The sequence below is a fragment of the Cajanus cajan genome, chromosome 9 (genome assembly GCF_000230855.2).
Source record: "Cajanus cajan strain Asha chromosome 9, NIPB_CcT2T_4, whole genome shotgun sequence".
Classification (NCBI taxonomy): Eukaryota; Viridiplantae; Streptophyta; class Magnoliopsida; order Fabales; family Fabaceae; genus Cajanus; species Cajanus cajan.
In genome coordinates, this window is record NC_138525.1 from 28,408,694 (window position 1) to 28,425,150 (window position 16,457).

Below are 16,457 nucleotides of genomic sequence, written 5' to 3' on the forward strand. Positions count from 1 at the left end.
CAGACATTCGTTATTTGTATAAAATCAAGAACAAGTACCACCAACTTTTGGGGCAATTAAAGTGCATCTTATATAGTCATGCTTGGCTCTAGTGATGTTGAATATTACCAGTATTTAGTTTTTTTATTGTGACACGTTTTAATATTATAAAGAATATTGTGATGCAAAAAACTATCATTATTTAGTTTCTTATTGTGAGATGTTTTATTTTTATGTTGAACGATTTGATTTCTTTTTATGTTGTACTGTCTTTATCTTATGTCGTTACAGGTATGGTACCCATAACCGTGCAATGTAGGTAAACACTGACCAATAGAACGAAACAGAAGAAAGCAAAAGAAAATGATGTAAATAGGAAGAGTTTTAGAAAAGGTTATTGATAAATGCATAACTAAAGTTTATTACCATGCAAAAGTTTCCACTACAGCAGTAGTATTTAGCCTTGCAAAGCTAAATTCATTTTTTTTCGTATAATTTCATTCCATTATTTCTTCATATCAACATATACTGTGCAAGATCACAATAAAGCCTTTTAGCACAGATCTACTTTTAACCTATTAATTATACACATAAACACTTTCAATACTACAGTTTCTCAAGTGTTTACAGTATCTGTTTGTATACTAAAAAAAATCTAGGAAGTAGGTAACTCCCTGTAATCAAATTGCTCTTCTTTCTTACCAGCTGAAGCTTGAAGTTTTTGTCTCGGAGCAGGACCATAAGCCCAACAAATAACAAGAAAGTAGAGGTAATTGATTAAACATATGCAACCTAGCAGTGCATAATAATAATTAAGATGGCCCCTGTTAATGTTAGTTGATAACCAGCTCACTTTCCCTCCTACACTAGTCACCTTGTCCACAATGTTCAACAACACACTTCCCACTACATTGGCAGCAGCAAGTTCAAGAGTGAAAAGAGCGCTTGCGAAACTAGACATAGACTTGGGGATATAGGTGTAGAAAAACTCAATCTGCCCAACTGGGTTTAAAGCCTCAGCTATTCCAAGCATAACAAACTGAGGAACTAGCCATAAAGCAGACATGGGAATCACAGCATTAGGCTGGTCCTCAAAGCCTTCTTCGATGGACGCATTTCGTCTCATAGTTTCAACTGCAGCTGATGTTGCCATGGCTGCACACACAAACAACATTCCCATCCCAATTCGAGACTTACAACTGAATCCTCTAGGCGAGCCCGTGTATTTTGATAGCAGGGGTACCATTATGCGATCATAGAATGGAATGATAATTGATAAGGTGATTACAGTGATAAGAGTGAAGGATCCTGCAGGAATCTTGAAATTGCCAAATAACCTTCGGTCCATTGTATTTGCTTGGAGGGTAGAGAATGAGCCTTGGGGCACCATCCCAAAGATGCCTGCAGACCACATAGGAAGGACTTTGAGCAAAGATTTCAGTGACTCCACCTGCCCTACTGTGCATTGGCTCCAAGGATCTGAAACTGATCCATCAGGGTTTGAGACTGTCTCATGAGTTCTTATTATGCAAGCTTTGTTCAAATACCTATAAAAGAAGATTGTGTTAACTCACTCTAAAAGTACTCGGTAAAGTATTATTTGACAGTGACATGTCTATATGATGGAATTACTCTGCATTCCTCGAGAAATAAGACAAAAACAAATTACCTTTGACAAAGTTAATAAATGATGGTCACTATCTAATATATGATGATAATTGGATATATCATTTGTTGTCTCGTAGAAGAAATATATGGGGGCAAAACAGTATTTGAGAAGTGAAAATAAGAGGAAATAAGATCACGAGGGCAAGCACAAGTACCTTAAGGTATCAGTAGGGACCATCAGGTCCGAATCACGGTCTTGAAAATAATGATCTAAGTTGCAATCAGGAAGACTAAGTTTTCTGTTCTTTACAGCCACCACAATTACCTGTACAAAACTAGCGAGTATGCTGCGACGTGGCTTCACTTTGGCATAGAATGGTGAACCAAGAATGAAACTGACAGCTGATATGAACATTAGCACAGCAACTACTCCAAACCCAATTTTCCATCCCAGATTTTCTTGAATGTACACAATTACACTGAATGCAATCACTGTTGATACTCCAACTGAGGTATAATACCAATTAAAGTAGCTATCCAAGAGCCTCTCATCATTAGATCTTTCTTTAATAGTCAGTTGATCTGCTCCGAAGGCTATGGAACAAGGTCTTATGCAACCAGCTCCAATGGAAATTAATCCTAGGGAAAGGAACAAAACTGCTAGTTGAGCTGTCGTAGCAGAGTTGCAGACTTCCATGAGTGATTCACAAGAAGGTCTTAGCTCTGGGATCATGGCAGTTAACCACAAAATGATTAATCCCTGTGAGAGACAAGGAATATTATAGCATCATTAGGAAAATAACAACTTTATAAATTTATCACAAGAGTTCTAAGACTCGGACAATTATTTGTTGTGTTGCTATTTAACCAACACCTACAGGGGTCAATCCTGTGCTTTTAATTGAAGCCAGTGCTACTACCAAAACTCTAGTGACTGATTGTGCTAAACAAATCTCTGTCTAATTTGTTTTTCCACACAGATACATGTCTAATTTGCCGCATGAACTTGTACTAGTGAGCTAAAATATTTAAGAATTTATGTAACTTATACTAATCAGTAAAGCACCGCCCCATTTAGAAAAATAAACAAATACAAAAAGGGTCCTCCTTTAGCACTTGAATTTCCTTTTATCTAGTATCTACAGCCCCCAAAAATTAAGAATAAAAAAAGAAAAGAAACAGAAACTTCAATCTAGAGTAAGTAGTCAAATTAGCCACGAAGTATCAATCATATTAGTCCAGAAGAATGGAAACTATAACATGCAGACCCTAAACATGTATTTAATTACCAGATTAGTCCCAGAATGTGTAATAAAGCAATCAGATTAGTGCCAAATATTTTAGTCATTTCTCAAATTGGTCCCCGATTTTTCCTTTTGGCATATTCGTTACCCGCCATTCTTATTATACAATCAGTTCATCCGATAACTTAGCATCCAGTGATCCAATATTTCACAGTGATGTTCACCAAGTGACAGCAGAGTACTAGAGTGCTGAAGTGAATATGCAGTAATATGCGTAAATTAAAGATTAATGCCAAACATCCAATACTAACATTTTTTATTGGGGAAAAACTTAAATACATTACCATATGCACAATTAAAAATCGCTTTAAATTATACGCATATAAAATTTAAAACTCGAATTCTAATAGAAGAAGGCTTTGTTCTTTAGTGAAACATTATATATAAAGTAAACATATGCATCAAAATTGTATAATTAAAAAGTGGACCCCATTTGGCATAAAAAACATATAAGAGGAACAAACCAGAGAAATGACAATAGTACTAGACAAAAAGTGCATCGATCATTTCTCTCGTCACTACCTAGACAGTAAGCCTGCCATGTTAAAATAATTTTAATTATTAACTTTAAAATATTGTAACACAAAATAATTTTTAATCATCAATTTTAAAATACTAATACAATGAATCATATTAATAGATACAAAATAATAATATTTAATTAACAAAAATTATTTTCATTTTTATTAAAATATTATAAATTACATATTTAAAACACTTCTATAAAATAAATCATATTAATGAAAGAAAAAAATAATAGTCCTTCATCAGCAAAATTCATGTATTGTGAGAGGAAATTAGTCCTTTTGAGCTATAACAAAAAAAAAATGATGAGTTTGGGAGACAAAACAAAATCTAGAAAGGTTGTGTTGAATTATTATAATATTTGAGTGAAGAGAGAAAAGAGTTACGAGGAGGCTAGAGAAGGAACCGAGAGAAATGACGAGAAATCTTCCGAGATAAGAATCGGAGATGAAGGCCCCGAAGATGGCCAAGAAGTTGGACATGGCGTTGGACGTGTAAATTACGTTTGTGCCCTTCGAAATACCCATCCCGTATTCCTCCGTCAGGTACAGTATCATGCTCGCCATGATGCCGAAGCTCGCCACCTTCTCCAGACACTCGTTCACTGCGCGCAGAGCCAGCGACGTCGTTTAGTCAAGAGTGAGTGAACGAAACGGAAGCAAGTGTGTTGTAGTAGTAATAGTAGTACCTATGATGAAGGGCATGGTTCGCAAGCCACCTTTTGTAGGTTGAGAAGAAGAAGAAGAAGAAACGTCGCCGTTTTCTAAGAGCTTCTGGTTGGTCGCGCCTGAGGAATCCATTTGCTTGATTTTTGGGATGTTTGTTGAAATGGTTTTGTGAACTTAAACCTCAAAACTTCATTATGGGCACGTCACATAGTTTCCCGAAGTTTGAGGCCACTCATAGACCGCATATTCTTTGTCTTTACTATTTACATACAACTACTGCTACACCACCACGTTGTTTTTTTTTTTTTTTTAACATTTATGAAAATATCTCTATTTCAAAATTGACCATCAAAATTTGTAAAACTTTAATTTGGTCTTTTATAATATTTTAAAATTTTAATTTAGTCCTATTTTAATTTTTGGATTCAGTTTAATCTTACCTATCAAAAATACTAACAATATTTATTTTTCATCTAAATTTCTCAGGCGCCCTTAAAGAGCCGACAGTGATTCTCACGATGTGAATCACATAAAAAAAATCTATTAAGTAAGAATTGTGAAAATTACGTCCATGATTCTCAATCAAACCTGTGATTCTCAATCACATGGACACTCCTAAATGGCGTTTGAAAAATTTAGACAGAAGACACATTGTTAGCATTTTTAATAGGTGGGACTAAATTAAACCCAAAAATTAAAATGAGACTAAATTGAAACTTTAAAATATTATAAGGGACTAAATTAAGGTTTTAGTCATTAATTTATGTTTCTTAGAAGATAATTTATGTTATCCGAATATTATTTTAACATGGATAAGAATCAATTGTAAAAGTATTAAGTCAAACTTCATCTCTTAGATATTATAACTTAAAAGATTTCAAAAAGTACCAAGTAATTTTTTATATTCTATAATAATCCTCGTAACTCCTAAATTAAAAGTTTTTTTTGTTACATAAAAAAGATTACAAAGATGATGGCATTGAGAATTGAATTTAGGTTTTTATACTTCTAGCTACCTCAATTCTCCCAATCTTTACATATTTATTTTGAAAAATAAAAGAAGAAAAAAACGTCTTGCGTACAAAAAAATTTAGGAATAAAGAAAAATAAAGTAGTTGTGAGTAGTTTATGTTATGTTCATTTAAGGGTGTAATAGTCTCGAAAATAATGGTTAACTCATTGTGAGTAGTTTATATTATGTTCATTAAAAGGTTAATAGTCTCAATGTATAGTTAAGATTAAATAAACATAATTGTATATAATTATTGATGTGTACTTTTTTTTTTTAAGAATTATCAATGTATAGTTGATAGTATAATAAAATTATTAAAATGTCTAATAGAGTTTAGTTATATATATTTATTTACTTTTAACAGCAGTTATACTTATATATAAAAGTGATCATTATTTTTGTGTATACAATTTCAAATTATTTTAGTTTTAAATTTTTAAATAATAAATTAACTATTTTTATAAAGTCAAGACTTGAATTTAAAATTTTAATATTTAAAGATTAAATATAATATTAGTTGATTTAATAAATATTAATAATTCTTAAATACCTTTAAATAATTAGTTATGTGAAAGTTGCGTGTAAAAGAAGTAGTATGATAATTATTAATTAGCACTCCTTTTTTTAAGGAATTTTTTAATAAAATTATCTTAACATATATTAGATCTTTTTATGAATGATCTAGTATAATAAAAACATCTATAAGTAGAAATTAATTAATTGGTTATATAAAGAATTAAGAATCTTTTTAAAAGATTAATTGAAGGATAACTATAATAAAAATTAAGAATTTATAAGTGGAAATTAATTTTGTTTGACGTCGGATAAAAACATGAACATATCTTTCAACAAAAAATTTAAAAAAAATTGTGGTTCACTGAATCAAAGAAAATTAACTTCCTTGACTAGTTCAATTTTGGTTGGAATTTAAATTTTTAATATCATCGATTAAATTAATTAAATTTATTATTTTTGTCAAATGGTTAAAACCATCTCATACCCAATGACAATGTTCTCAGGTTCTATTGTTAGAGTAGTACAAAAAATTTATAATTGAAATAATACTTTTTAAACGTAGGTTACGAAAACTGAATAACGAACAATCCTTTGTCGATAGAAAAGAAGAAATTTAAGGAAAGAGAGAAAAAAATAGAAGATATGGAAGAGAGATGAAAAAAATCTGGTGTAAAAGTTGCATGGTAGAAACTCCGTTCCCATGTAATAATGATTTAAGGTTGCTTTATCATAATTATTTAATATTATTTTATATAAATCAAAAAATGTAATAATTTTTAATTTTTTATAATGATTTTAAATGTTTTTTATTATTATATATTTTTTTAGTTCATAGTAAATACATATTAGTTATCATATATAAATTAGTTTAAGTTACATGAAATGTAAAAGTATAATTGATAACATAACAATATTATCTTAAAATTTAAGAATAAGAAGTAAATATAAACAAAATTTTACTAAAAATTTGACAAATAAAAATGAAAGAAAGGAGTATTATTGTGTGTACAAGATTGATCTAATGGCTAGAAATATTGGTGCATAGTGAATCACTTATTAAAGTAGTTTATCGTAGAATTTATAGCATATGTGTCAATAAATAATGAGATTGTAGAGATAAAAAAGGTTAAATTATATTTTTTTTAGTTATTTATCTTATTTTTTTAGTTTTTATTTTAATATTTTATCTTTTAAATCTTTGTTAATTTTATCCTTGTAAAACAAATATTGTTTTCAATTTTAGGATATGATTTTGATTTTTTTTATTGATTTAAGTTATTAATTCTTTCCATTAGATTCACTTATATAAAAATTATGAAATTAATTGATGATTCAACTCAAAAAACTTTAAACATAATACTTTAAACATAATGAAAATTGTGTGAATAATAAGCCTTAGAATCAATAAAAGATTATATGATATTACTTTTTATTTTTAATTTTATAGTTGCTTTTTAGACTCATTTTTGGACTATTGTGTTTATTACTCTTTTTGGTTTAAGTATCACTTCGTTTCAACAATTTTAACGTAATAAAATAAGTTTCTAGTCTTAAATCAATAAAAACATTTAAAATTAAAAATGACCATTGTTTCATAATAATCAAATTGACTCAATTTTAAAAGATAAAAAATTAAAATAAATATTTTAAAAGATAAAAATTAAAATAAATGTTTTAAAAAATAAAAATAAAAATAAATTTTAAAGAACAAAAGAATAATTTGTTAATTTGTGCTTTTTTTTAATCAATAAGTATTATAATTAAACTATTTTTTCATAAATAAAAATTATAATGATAAGAACATTATTAGAATCTAAAATTTTGTGCTTTAATTCACAACACGTTGCCGGACCATAATGATTTACACCTTACGTTGATTGAATTTAACACATAATGTATCACTTCATATCTCATTTACGAAAAAATTTCTTCCAAAAGAATTAAGACAATTATTTTAAAAAAACCCAAAAAAAAAACGCAAGATAGGAAATGCACTAGCTAATTAACTAAATATATTACTTTTAAACATATAGTTACATTAAAAATAATTAAATATATGATACATTTGTACGAGACAAAAAGTTATCATTAGAGACCATTATATAATAAGAAAATAGGTCAATGATAATGACACATTATAAAGAAACTCACGACAGAGATGAAAATTCACAATTTAATTTTGAGATTTCATTGAAGTAAAATATGTCATGACTTAAAAATAGAATGAAAATTAAATAAATTATAAATAAAAAAATGAGAAAGTTAAAGAAAACTCTTATTTATAATTTTATATTAATACTTACAAAATTTCACACCAAGAAAAAAAAATAAAAAATCAACAATATATCATACTTTCTTCTTTATGTATAATTAATATTATCAATTTATTTTTTCTAAAATTATTTAAAAAAATCAAATGGTGAAAAAATTGATTATTAATTAACTATTTGTAATTATTTTATTTTATCTAATAAATTTTTTAATATTTTAATTGTGTAATTTTTTTTTATATTATATAAACTAAATAATATTCTTTTTTGTACACCTCTAACTGTTGGAATGCAAGCAAAGTCTCACATCGTTCAAATAAGAGGATGGACATGAGTTTATATACACACACTTGTCTCCATTGGTTGAGAGGCATTTTGGATGATGTCCAAAAGCAAATCCGTAAGGACTTGGGCCCAAAGCGGACAATATCTCACCAATGTGGAGACGTGTGTATATGTGTGGTTATCAAAGCCGATGGTCTGATCAGGTGACCGGCTCGACGGGTATGATGGCTGGCAGATGGATCCAAGTTTGGGATCTCTTGTGTCGAAAGTCTTCCTAACGGTGAGTCCATGTGGAAGAGAGGCTTCCTAGTAACATGGAGGGTTAGGAGGCGTGTCCCGCTGTCATGAGAGAGGTCATGATGGAGCAGCGACTCGACGGGTATGATGGCTGGCAGGTGGATCCAAGTTTGGGATCCCTTGTATCGGAAGTCTTCCTAACGGTGAGTCCATGTGGAAGAGAGGCTTCCTAGTAACATGGAGGGTTAAGAGGCGTTTCCGCTGCAGAGGAGGGTAAACCGTGGTCCTTTGTTTGAGGGGATGATTGTTGGGATGCAAGCAAAGTCCCACATCGTTCAAACAAGAGGATGGACATGGGTTTATATACACACACTTGTCTCCATTGGTTGAGAGGCCTTTTAGGTGATGTCCAAAAGTAAATCCGTACGTGAGGGCTTGGGCCTAAAGCGGACAATATCTCATCAATGTGGAGACGTGTGTATATATGTGGTAACCCCTTAGTGCCCAACACTAACAATAGAACCTGAGCGGTCATCTCATCATACTAGTTCGTACTCAACATTATCATTGGATACAAGGCCTTTTGGGTGATGTCCAAAAGCAAATCCGTGAGGACTTGGGCCCAAAGCGGACAATATCTCACCAATGTGGAGACGTGTGTATATGTGTGGTAACCCCTTAGTGCTCAACAAGTGGTATCAGAGCCGATGGTCTGATCAGGTGACCGGCTCGACGAGTATGATGGCTGGCAAGTGGATCCAAGTTTGGGATCCCTTGTGTCGAAAGTCTTCCTAACGGTGAGTCCATGTGGAAGAGAGGCTTCCTAGTAACATGGAGGGTTAGGAGGCGTGTCCTGCTGTCATGAGAGAGGTCATGATGGAGCAGCGGCTCGACGAGTATGATGGCTAGCAGGTGGATCCAAGTTTGGAATCCCTTGTGTCGAAAGTCTTCCTAACGATGAGTCCATGTGGAAGAGAGGCGCAGCGGTGCAAGCACTCTAAGATTGAGGGCCACCATCAAATAATACTCGTAGTTTCCGCTGCAGAGGAGGATAAACCGTGGTCCTTTGTTTGAGGGGAGGATTGTTGGGATGCAAGCAAAGTCCCACATCATTCAAACAAGAGGACGGACATGGGTTTATATACACACACTTGTCTCCATTGGTTGAGAGACCTTTTAGGTGATGTCCAAAAGTAAACCCGTACGTGAGGGCTTGGGCCTAAAGCGGACAATATCTCATCAATGTGGAGACGTGTGTATATATGTAGTAACCCCTTAGTGCCCAACACTAACAATAGAACCTGAGCAGTCATCTCATCATACTAGTTCGTACTCAACATTATCATTGGATACATGGATGGATCCATGTAGAGGAGAGTGGGGGCACATACCCCCACTACCATTTTACACATATTTTTTTATTTAAAAAAATATTTTTAAAAATAAAAATTATATTCTAATAATATATATATATATATATATATATTAAATTATCATATGTATAAAATATAATTTTAAAAGAATTGTTCATTTATTTGATATTTATCAAACTTTCGAAAGAGATTAATTCTTATATGTGATAAAGAATACTCCTTAATAATAAATTAATTTTTTTAAAAAGTTTAACTTTTGATAAAATAAAATTTGCAACATATATGTTTATCTTTTGTGTTTTCTATTTATGTATACATTGATTAAAAAAAATTAAAATAGTAAAGATTGTAGGATTGTATACGTTGATTAAGAAAAACAAAATGGAAAAGTTTGGAAACTTTATGTTCTAATTAGAATTTTTATTATAAAATATGTTTTGAAATAAATTATCATCTAAATTATTATATAAGATATTAAAACATGTTCATATTATAAATAAATTAAACTTGATACAATTTAACATTTTTTTAATGTTTTTATTAATATTAAATTATTATAAAATATGTTTTTAGGATTATAGTTCTAACCAAACATTTAAAAAATATCTATGATAGATAAATAAGTCATATTCAGAACATTTATTTAAAAAAAGAAAAATTAAGTTCAAACTTACTACATTATAATATAACATAATCCAATCTAACTTATTTTTATCCTTAATCGTAATCATAAATATAAAAGCTTGTAAAAAAATAATTATGAGGATAAATAAAAGATACTATAAATGAATACATGGACGTGGAGAGAGAGGATAAAATTACATTTGAAAATGAAAATCAAACATGCACTGCTGCCACAAAAATTTGTTGTCATAGAATTCCACTATACAATTCTTGTCAAAGAAATTTGCTTTTATGAGAATTTAGATACAAGAGAAAGCAAAGTAGTAACATAAAAGATACTCATAAATACTAAAATCATAAATAAAAAAAATTACAACACGTAATTGTTATCATAAAAATTTGTAGAAATTAAAAAATTCTGTACATAATTGGTGTCAGCAATTAGAATGTAGATTAGCAGTTAGAATGTTGATTGGCCATTTGAGACATGTATTCAATGGATGCCTACATAAAAATAAAAATAATAAAATAATAAAAAAAATTGGTCAGCATTACAAATAAAAATTAAGGGTAACAAAAACATAAATGATACATACCATCAAAAGTTTTGTGAAACTAAATTGCTTCTCTATTTGAAGGGGCTCACAAGTAGCAAGTGGTGAGGAAGATATTTCACCAACTTTAATATTTCTTAATTCTTTATCCTAAAATGGAAAGGAAAATTAAAACTAGTGATGGTACCAAATATTTAACACACAAATTTACTTACATACCTTAGATGCTTGATAGTGTAGTTGTCTTTTACTTGAAATTTTTTTTAGCTCTATTGGATTGACATTCAATCCAACTCTTTAATTTCCTTTCCCTTTTAATGTCAGCTCATTGCACGAATTCTTTTAGTTGTGCAACATCACTACTAACAAACGTTGAGTTATCTTTCCTTTGGCTATTAACGTATCCAACTTGTAAACGAAATTTCCGTATTTGCTTAGACACGACATCTATGGATTATCTAAAATATTGTAGTATTTTTCACAAGTTGACACTTCTAATGTCAATCTAACAAATTTAGAAACAACTTGTCTAAATCTTCTTGTATTGGATAATTTAGGGTCTCCAACAACCTTTTCTCCATTTATATCATGCACAATGCTACTAAGAGTTTCTCTTGTCCATCTTTTAAAATACATTTTTCAAAAACCACTTTAACATCGTTCGCTTCAAACACTTTTAATGCATGTGAACAAAGTATGCCAAATGTTTCAAATTTTCTACAAGTACAAGATATGTTGGTTGAGTCACGATCAAATAATACACTCCAAGTTTTTCCATGGTCAATTGTAGTGATAACATATGTTCATAAAGGTTGAGACTCATTCCTTACATATATGCACATGAAGCCAAGAAAAACTTGAGCTCATTTTAAAATAAATGGAATATAGTGTGAGTGTATGATGGAAACCTTAGGAGGAACTAAATTGTTGTAGCTTCTGTAACACCCCGATTTTCACAAATTATATGAAGGCTCAAAGCCCAATAAGGGTGATTTAGTAGCCTAGAACGGGCCGTTCCAAACTACTAAAAAGGCCTTTAAACCCTACTTGGGAACGAGACGTTTCCAAACTGGAACAGGGGGTTCCAAACCACTAAAAAGGTCTAAAACCCTAGTTGGGAACGGGTCGTTCCAAACATGGCCATTATGAGTTAAAACTCAACTCCAGAACAGGCCGTTCTGGTTTAAGAATGAGCCGTTCTAGATGTGAATTTAACACATGATGAATGAATCCAGAACGAGCCGTTCTAGATCCGAAACGGGTCGTTCTGGCCACTTTTGACGTTTATAAATAGCATACTTAGGCACTGCTCCTGGATACGCTCTCTAAAGACCAAGGAGAATCAAGAGAAGGAGAACAACCAGATTCTGCTCTAGCTTCATCTTCTGCTTATCCAGGTAAGGGGGAGTGAGAAACCTCATTCGGGGGTATGAGAATAACTGTTGGGTAGCAGGATTAGCCCCCAATCCCTTACCTGATGCATGCTTCTAGGAATAGGCAAAATATGAAAGTTTTCTTTTTTGCTTTCTGAATGTTCTATTGCGTTCCTTATGTGATGTTAAATGTAAATATGTGTTTGATTTCAAAATTAGATAAGTTTTTATACGAATTAAAGTGCTCTGTGAGTTCATGTGTGAAACCCTATGAGGAAAAATTATGAGTATGACAATGTGAAATGTGAACAAATGACATGAGACATGATGTGAATGACGTGCTATTGTGAACACTATGACTATGAGAATGTGAAACGTGATGAAATGAGATAATGCAAAAAATGAATATGAGATATGAAATATGATGATATGTGACAATGAAGTGATGAGTCCATGAAGTGTGAATGTGTGTGACATGCATCATGTGCATCTATGTGAAGGGTACGATATGGAGTACACCGTTAGGGGAGGCCCTCCTTGTGTAACAGCTTGGGGGAGTCCTAGGGGATAGTGCGGTTTGGATCTCGATTCCGCCCGTTTGTGAGCACGAGACGTAACTTGCACAACTTCGCTATCCCAAGTAGACCCTAGCAGTACATCCTTCTAGTTGAAAGTGTATGAGTAGCTCCCTACATGTACTCCTAGACTACCTTAGATGTGTTGTTTAGGCAGCACACCAGTGATATGTGATTGGCGCTACATGCATGCATTTATGAGTCGAGTCCATAACATCATTGCATGATGAATGACTATGCATGTATTACTATTGTATGTATAATTTGAATTTGCACTAGATTAATGTGTAGCTATGACTGTGCTTGTTATGATTTGTGTGTGTTGCCTAACTGTTATTTTTACACCTGAAATCGAGTGAGATGTTTCTCATTCCCTTGTTGTTCTTTGTAGATGTTTAAATTATGTTGCAAGTGATCATCAGCATGAGGATGTTGGTGATGAGGCTTAGGCTTCAGTTGGGCATGCTCTGATAGGATATGTGACATTGGGGCATAGCTAGGCTTAGTTTAGGATTTCATTATTGTTATTTTGTTTTGGAAAAACTCATGTTTCATTTTTCTATAAATTCCGCATTTGACCATGTTTTAAGTTTACGAATGTGAATTCTCTACTCTTATGTTAATGGAATCATTGTTTAAATTCTAATGATTTTATTTAACCTGAGAATATTTTTTTTTATAATTATTGTATATGTATGTTGGGGTAGAGGGTGTCACAGCTTCTCCTTCAAGTTTCTTCCAAAATCTTTTCCTTTTTGAGACTCCTTGAGCTTCTTCAAGGCCTTCAATGGAAGAGGAAACCTTTGAAATCATCTTCAATGGTGAAGGACTCTCTTCAAGTGGTGACATTTCAAGGAAGAAGATAAATCACTTCAAATCTCACCACACTCTTGGGAAAAGGATAAAAGAATTGAAAGTAAATCAAAGAAAGATTTAAGCTTCTGAGAGAAAATTATAGACAAAAATTAACTATTGAAACTCCAATAATATTCAAAAGTTGAGCCCAATACAAAGAGAAAAAAAACAAATAGGGTTTGGTTGACTTATGGCGCAAGCTAGACTAACCATGGTTAGTTATCTTGTACTTAAGTTAACCAACCCTAGTTAAATACCTAGAAACTTATGGAGTAAGCTAAGCTAATCATAGTTTAGAAATAACCCAGGTTAGCTTAAGTTAATCCAACTACCTAACTTAATCATTATAACTACTAAACTAATGATTACTTTTAACAATTTGTTGAGATGTCACTATCAAAAGTCATGTGACTTATTTAACAACTTGGATGACTGGATTGACTAGGTTTGGACATCCAAACCACTTGCATGAGCAAGTGGACATCCAAACCTATGGGCCATGAAAAGATTTGGGTCATGCAAACCCAAATAAGTTTACCAAGACTTTAACTTGTTACACTTCTCATAAACTACTAATTACACCCTTAAAGAAAAACTATACAGAGACAAAAATATCTACACTACTTGACCGAAAATACAAGGTCAAAAATAACCTATACACTATATACAATATAAGACTAAGAAACTAGGAGAGCACATACTTTATGCTCATGAAGCACAACGTTTCTAATAGCTTCCTCTAGCCTCTTGACCATAGATCTTGTCAAATTTCCTATGGTCTTCACGGATGGTCCTCCATCAGCGTATGCTTTTTCCATTTGCATTAATATTGGTGAAAAATCATATCTCAGCCTTTTAAGCTTATGATAAGCCTCATACTTGAAATGCAACTCATTGCATCACTAGTCCTTAACAATTCGTTCAAAATGTTTGAAGAATTGAATAATGTTCATATTCAAATTCATACAAGATTCAAAATAAGAATTCAAACTTTCACTAAGTTGGGTACTTCGCATCCCAAGTGCAATGCTTGCTTCATGTAACATGATGCCTATTTTTCTTTTATTTCATAAACATATTTGATCCAACTATTTTCATGAACATTATAATCTAAGCTCCATTGGTTACAACCTATCTCAAACTCTGATTCTATGTCAAAGTCATACATGTATTTCTTAAAATCTCTTAAAAAGTAATTTCCTCCCTTCATCAAGTTTCCAAGATGTTTAATTCCATTCTACAACTAGTGCCAAGTACATAAACTATGTCGAGTCTCAGAAATTACCTTCGTGTGTGCCTTAGCCATTGTTTGATCTTGGTCAATAAAGATAGTATAAGGTTTTTTCTGATTGTGTGCTTGTAAGAACATCTCAAACAACCCCTTGAATGATTCAATTGTTTCATCATACAATAATGTTGCACTACAAATTATTGTACCCCTATAATGGTTGAAACAAAAAAAATGGCTTATTCGCTCAATCAATACAATAAGTAGTATCTAGTGAAATAACATCACCAAAATACATAATCCAATATTATACTTGTGTTGACCAAAAATACATTTTTGATTTGTTCTTCAACATCCATTTAATATGCATAGAAGAAAGACAGGTCCTCTAACAATTGTTACTAAAATTATTGTGAAAGACATCCAACTTCTCCATACACCATGCTTCTTTGCCTCCTTGCATTAAGGTGATTTTTTTACATTCAACCATGTATATCCAAGATTATCTCTATGCCTCACATGTGTGCTCATAAGTTGAAAGGTTGACTTTTATTTTAATCTAGAGTCATTTGCTAGACCAATCTCATATACTTGGACTTTAGATATCTTTCTATGTGACATGAGCAAGTGTGTTGTCTTTAGAAGTTGGCTGATTGACATAAATAAATTTTTAAAAAATAAAAATACAAAAATTAAATTTTTTAAAAATCAATTTACCACTTTAGGTGGTTTTGGCCACGAGGCACTGGACAAGAATGGTGCAGGAGAGACAGCTAACTTCGAAAGGGGCGAAGTTATAATGAATGGCGCAGGTGGGGGAGGCACCTTCTGAGAAAAAAATCAGTGTATGGATGGCGTAAGTGGGGGAGGAGTTTTGTGAGGAAACCAGGTAACGTGTAACATCCCAAATTTTTTACTAGTATGATGGTTAATTATTATTTATTTTGATATTTATGAGAAAAACAGTAACACTGTAGTTAAATATTTTTTAATTATTTAATTTATTTGTTGTAAAATTACAATTAATCTCAATGTTATAAAAGTTGTTCCTATTTTGTAACTCTTCTTCCCTGATGTCCTTTATTCCTCTGCCGTACAGTAGTAACTTCGTGATTACAATAATAATGAATTGATTGTTAATCTTTGTCCTGTTCCTTTTTTACCTCCTTCACCACCTCCTTCACCCTCTTCCACCCCCAAATCAGCTTTGGTATGGATTATATCTTTGGGTCCCGAGGTCTTTTTGAGTTTAAAGATTTCTCCATCACCTGCTTTACTTATCCAAATCTACTCTTAAATAACAATCAAAAATAGGTTAAATTTTAAACAAAAAATATATAATATTATTATTTTAAAGTGATATATTTAATAAAAAAATTAAATTTCAAATTTTTAAAATAATTACTTATTTAAAAAGATTGAATTTTAACTTATACAAATATATGTTAAATTTAATAAGTCAATATATTTA

At 31.5% G+C, this 16,457-nt stretch overlaps 1 protein-coding gene across 1 annotated transcript; it reads right to left on the reverse strand.

Moving 5' to 3' along the window:
- Positions 1–373: 373 nt before the first annotated feature.
- Positions 374–4,307, reverse strand: LOC109808413 (protein NRT1/ PTR FAMILY 1.2). Its single transcript, XM_020371409.3, has 4 exons — positions 4,105–4,307; positions 3,803–4,020; positions 1,803–2,347; positions 374–1,526 (listed from the first exon to the last, which is right to left on the reverse strand). The coding sequence occupies exons 1-4, from the start codon at positions 4,214–4,216 to the stop codon at positions 635–637; spliced, it is 1,767 nt and encodes a 588-aa protein (XP_020226998.1). The 5' UTR covers positions 4,217–4,307; the 3' UTR covers positions 374–634.
- Positions 4,308–16,457: the final 12,150 nt, after the last annotated feature.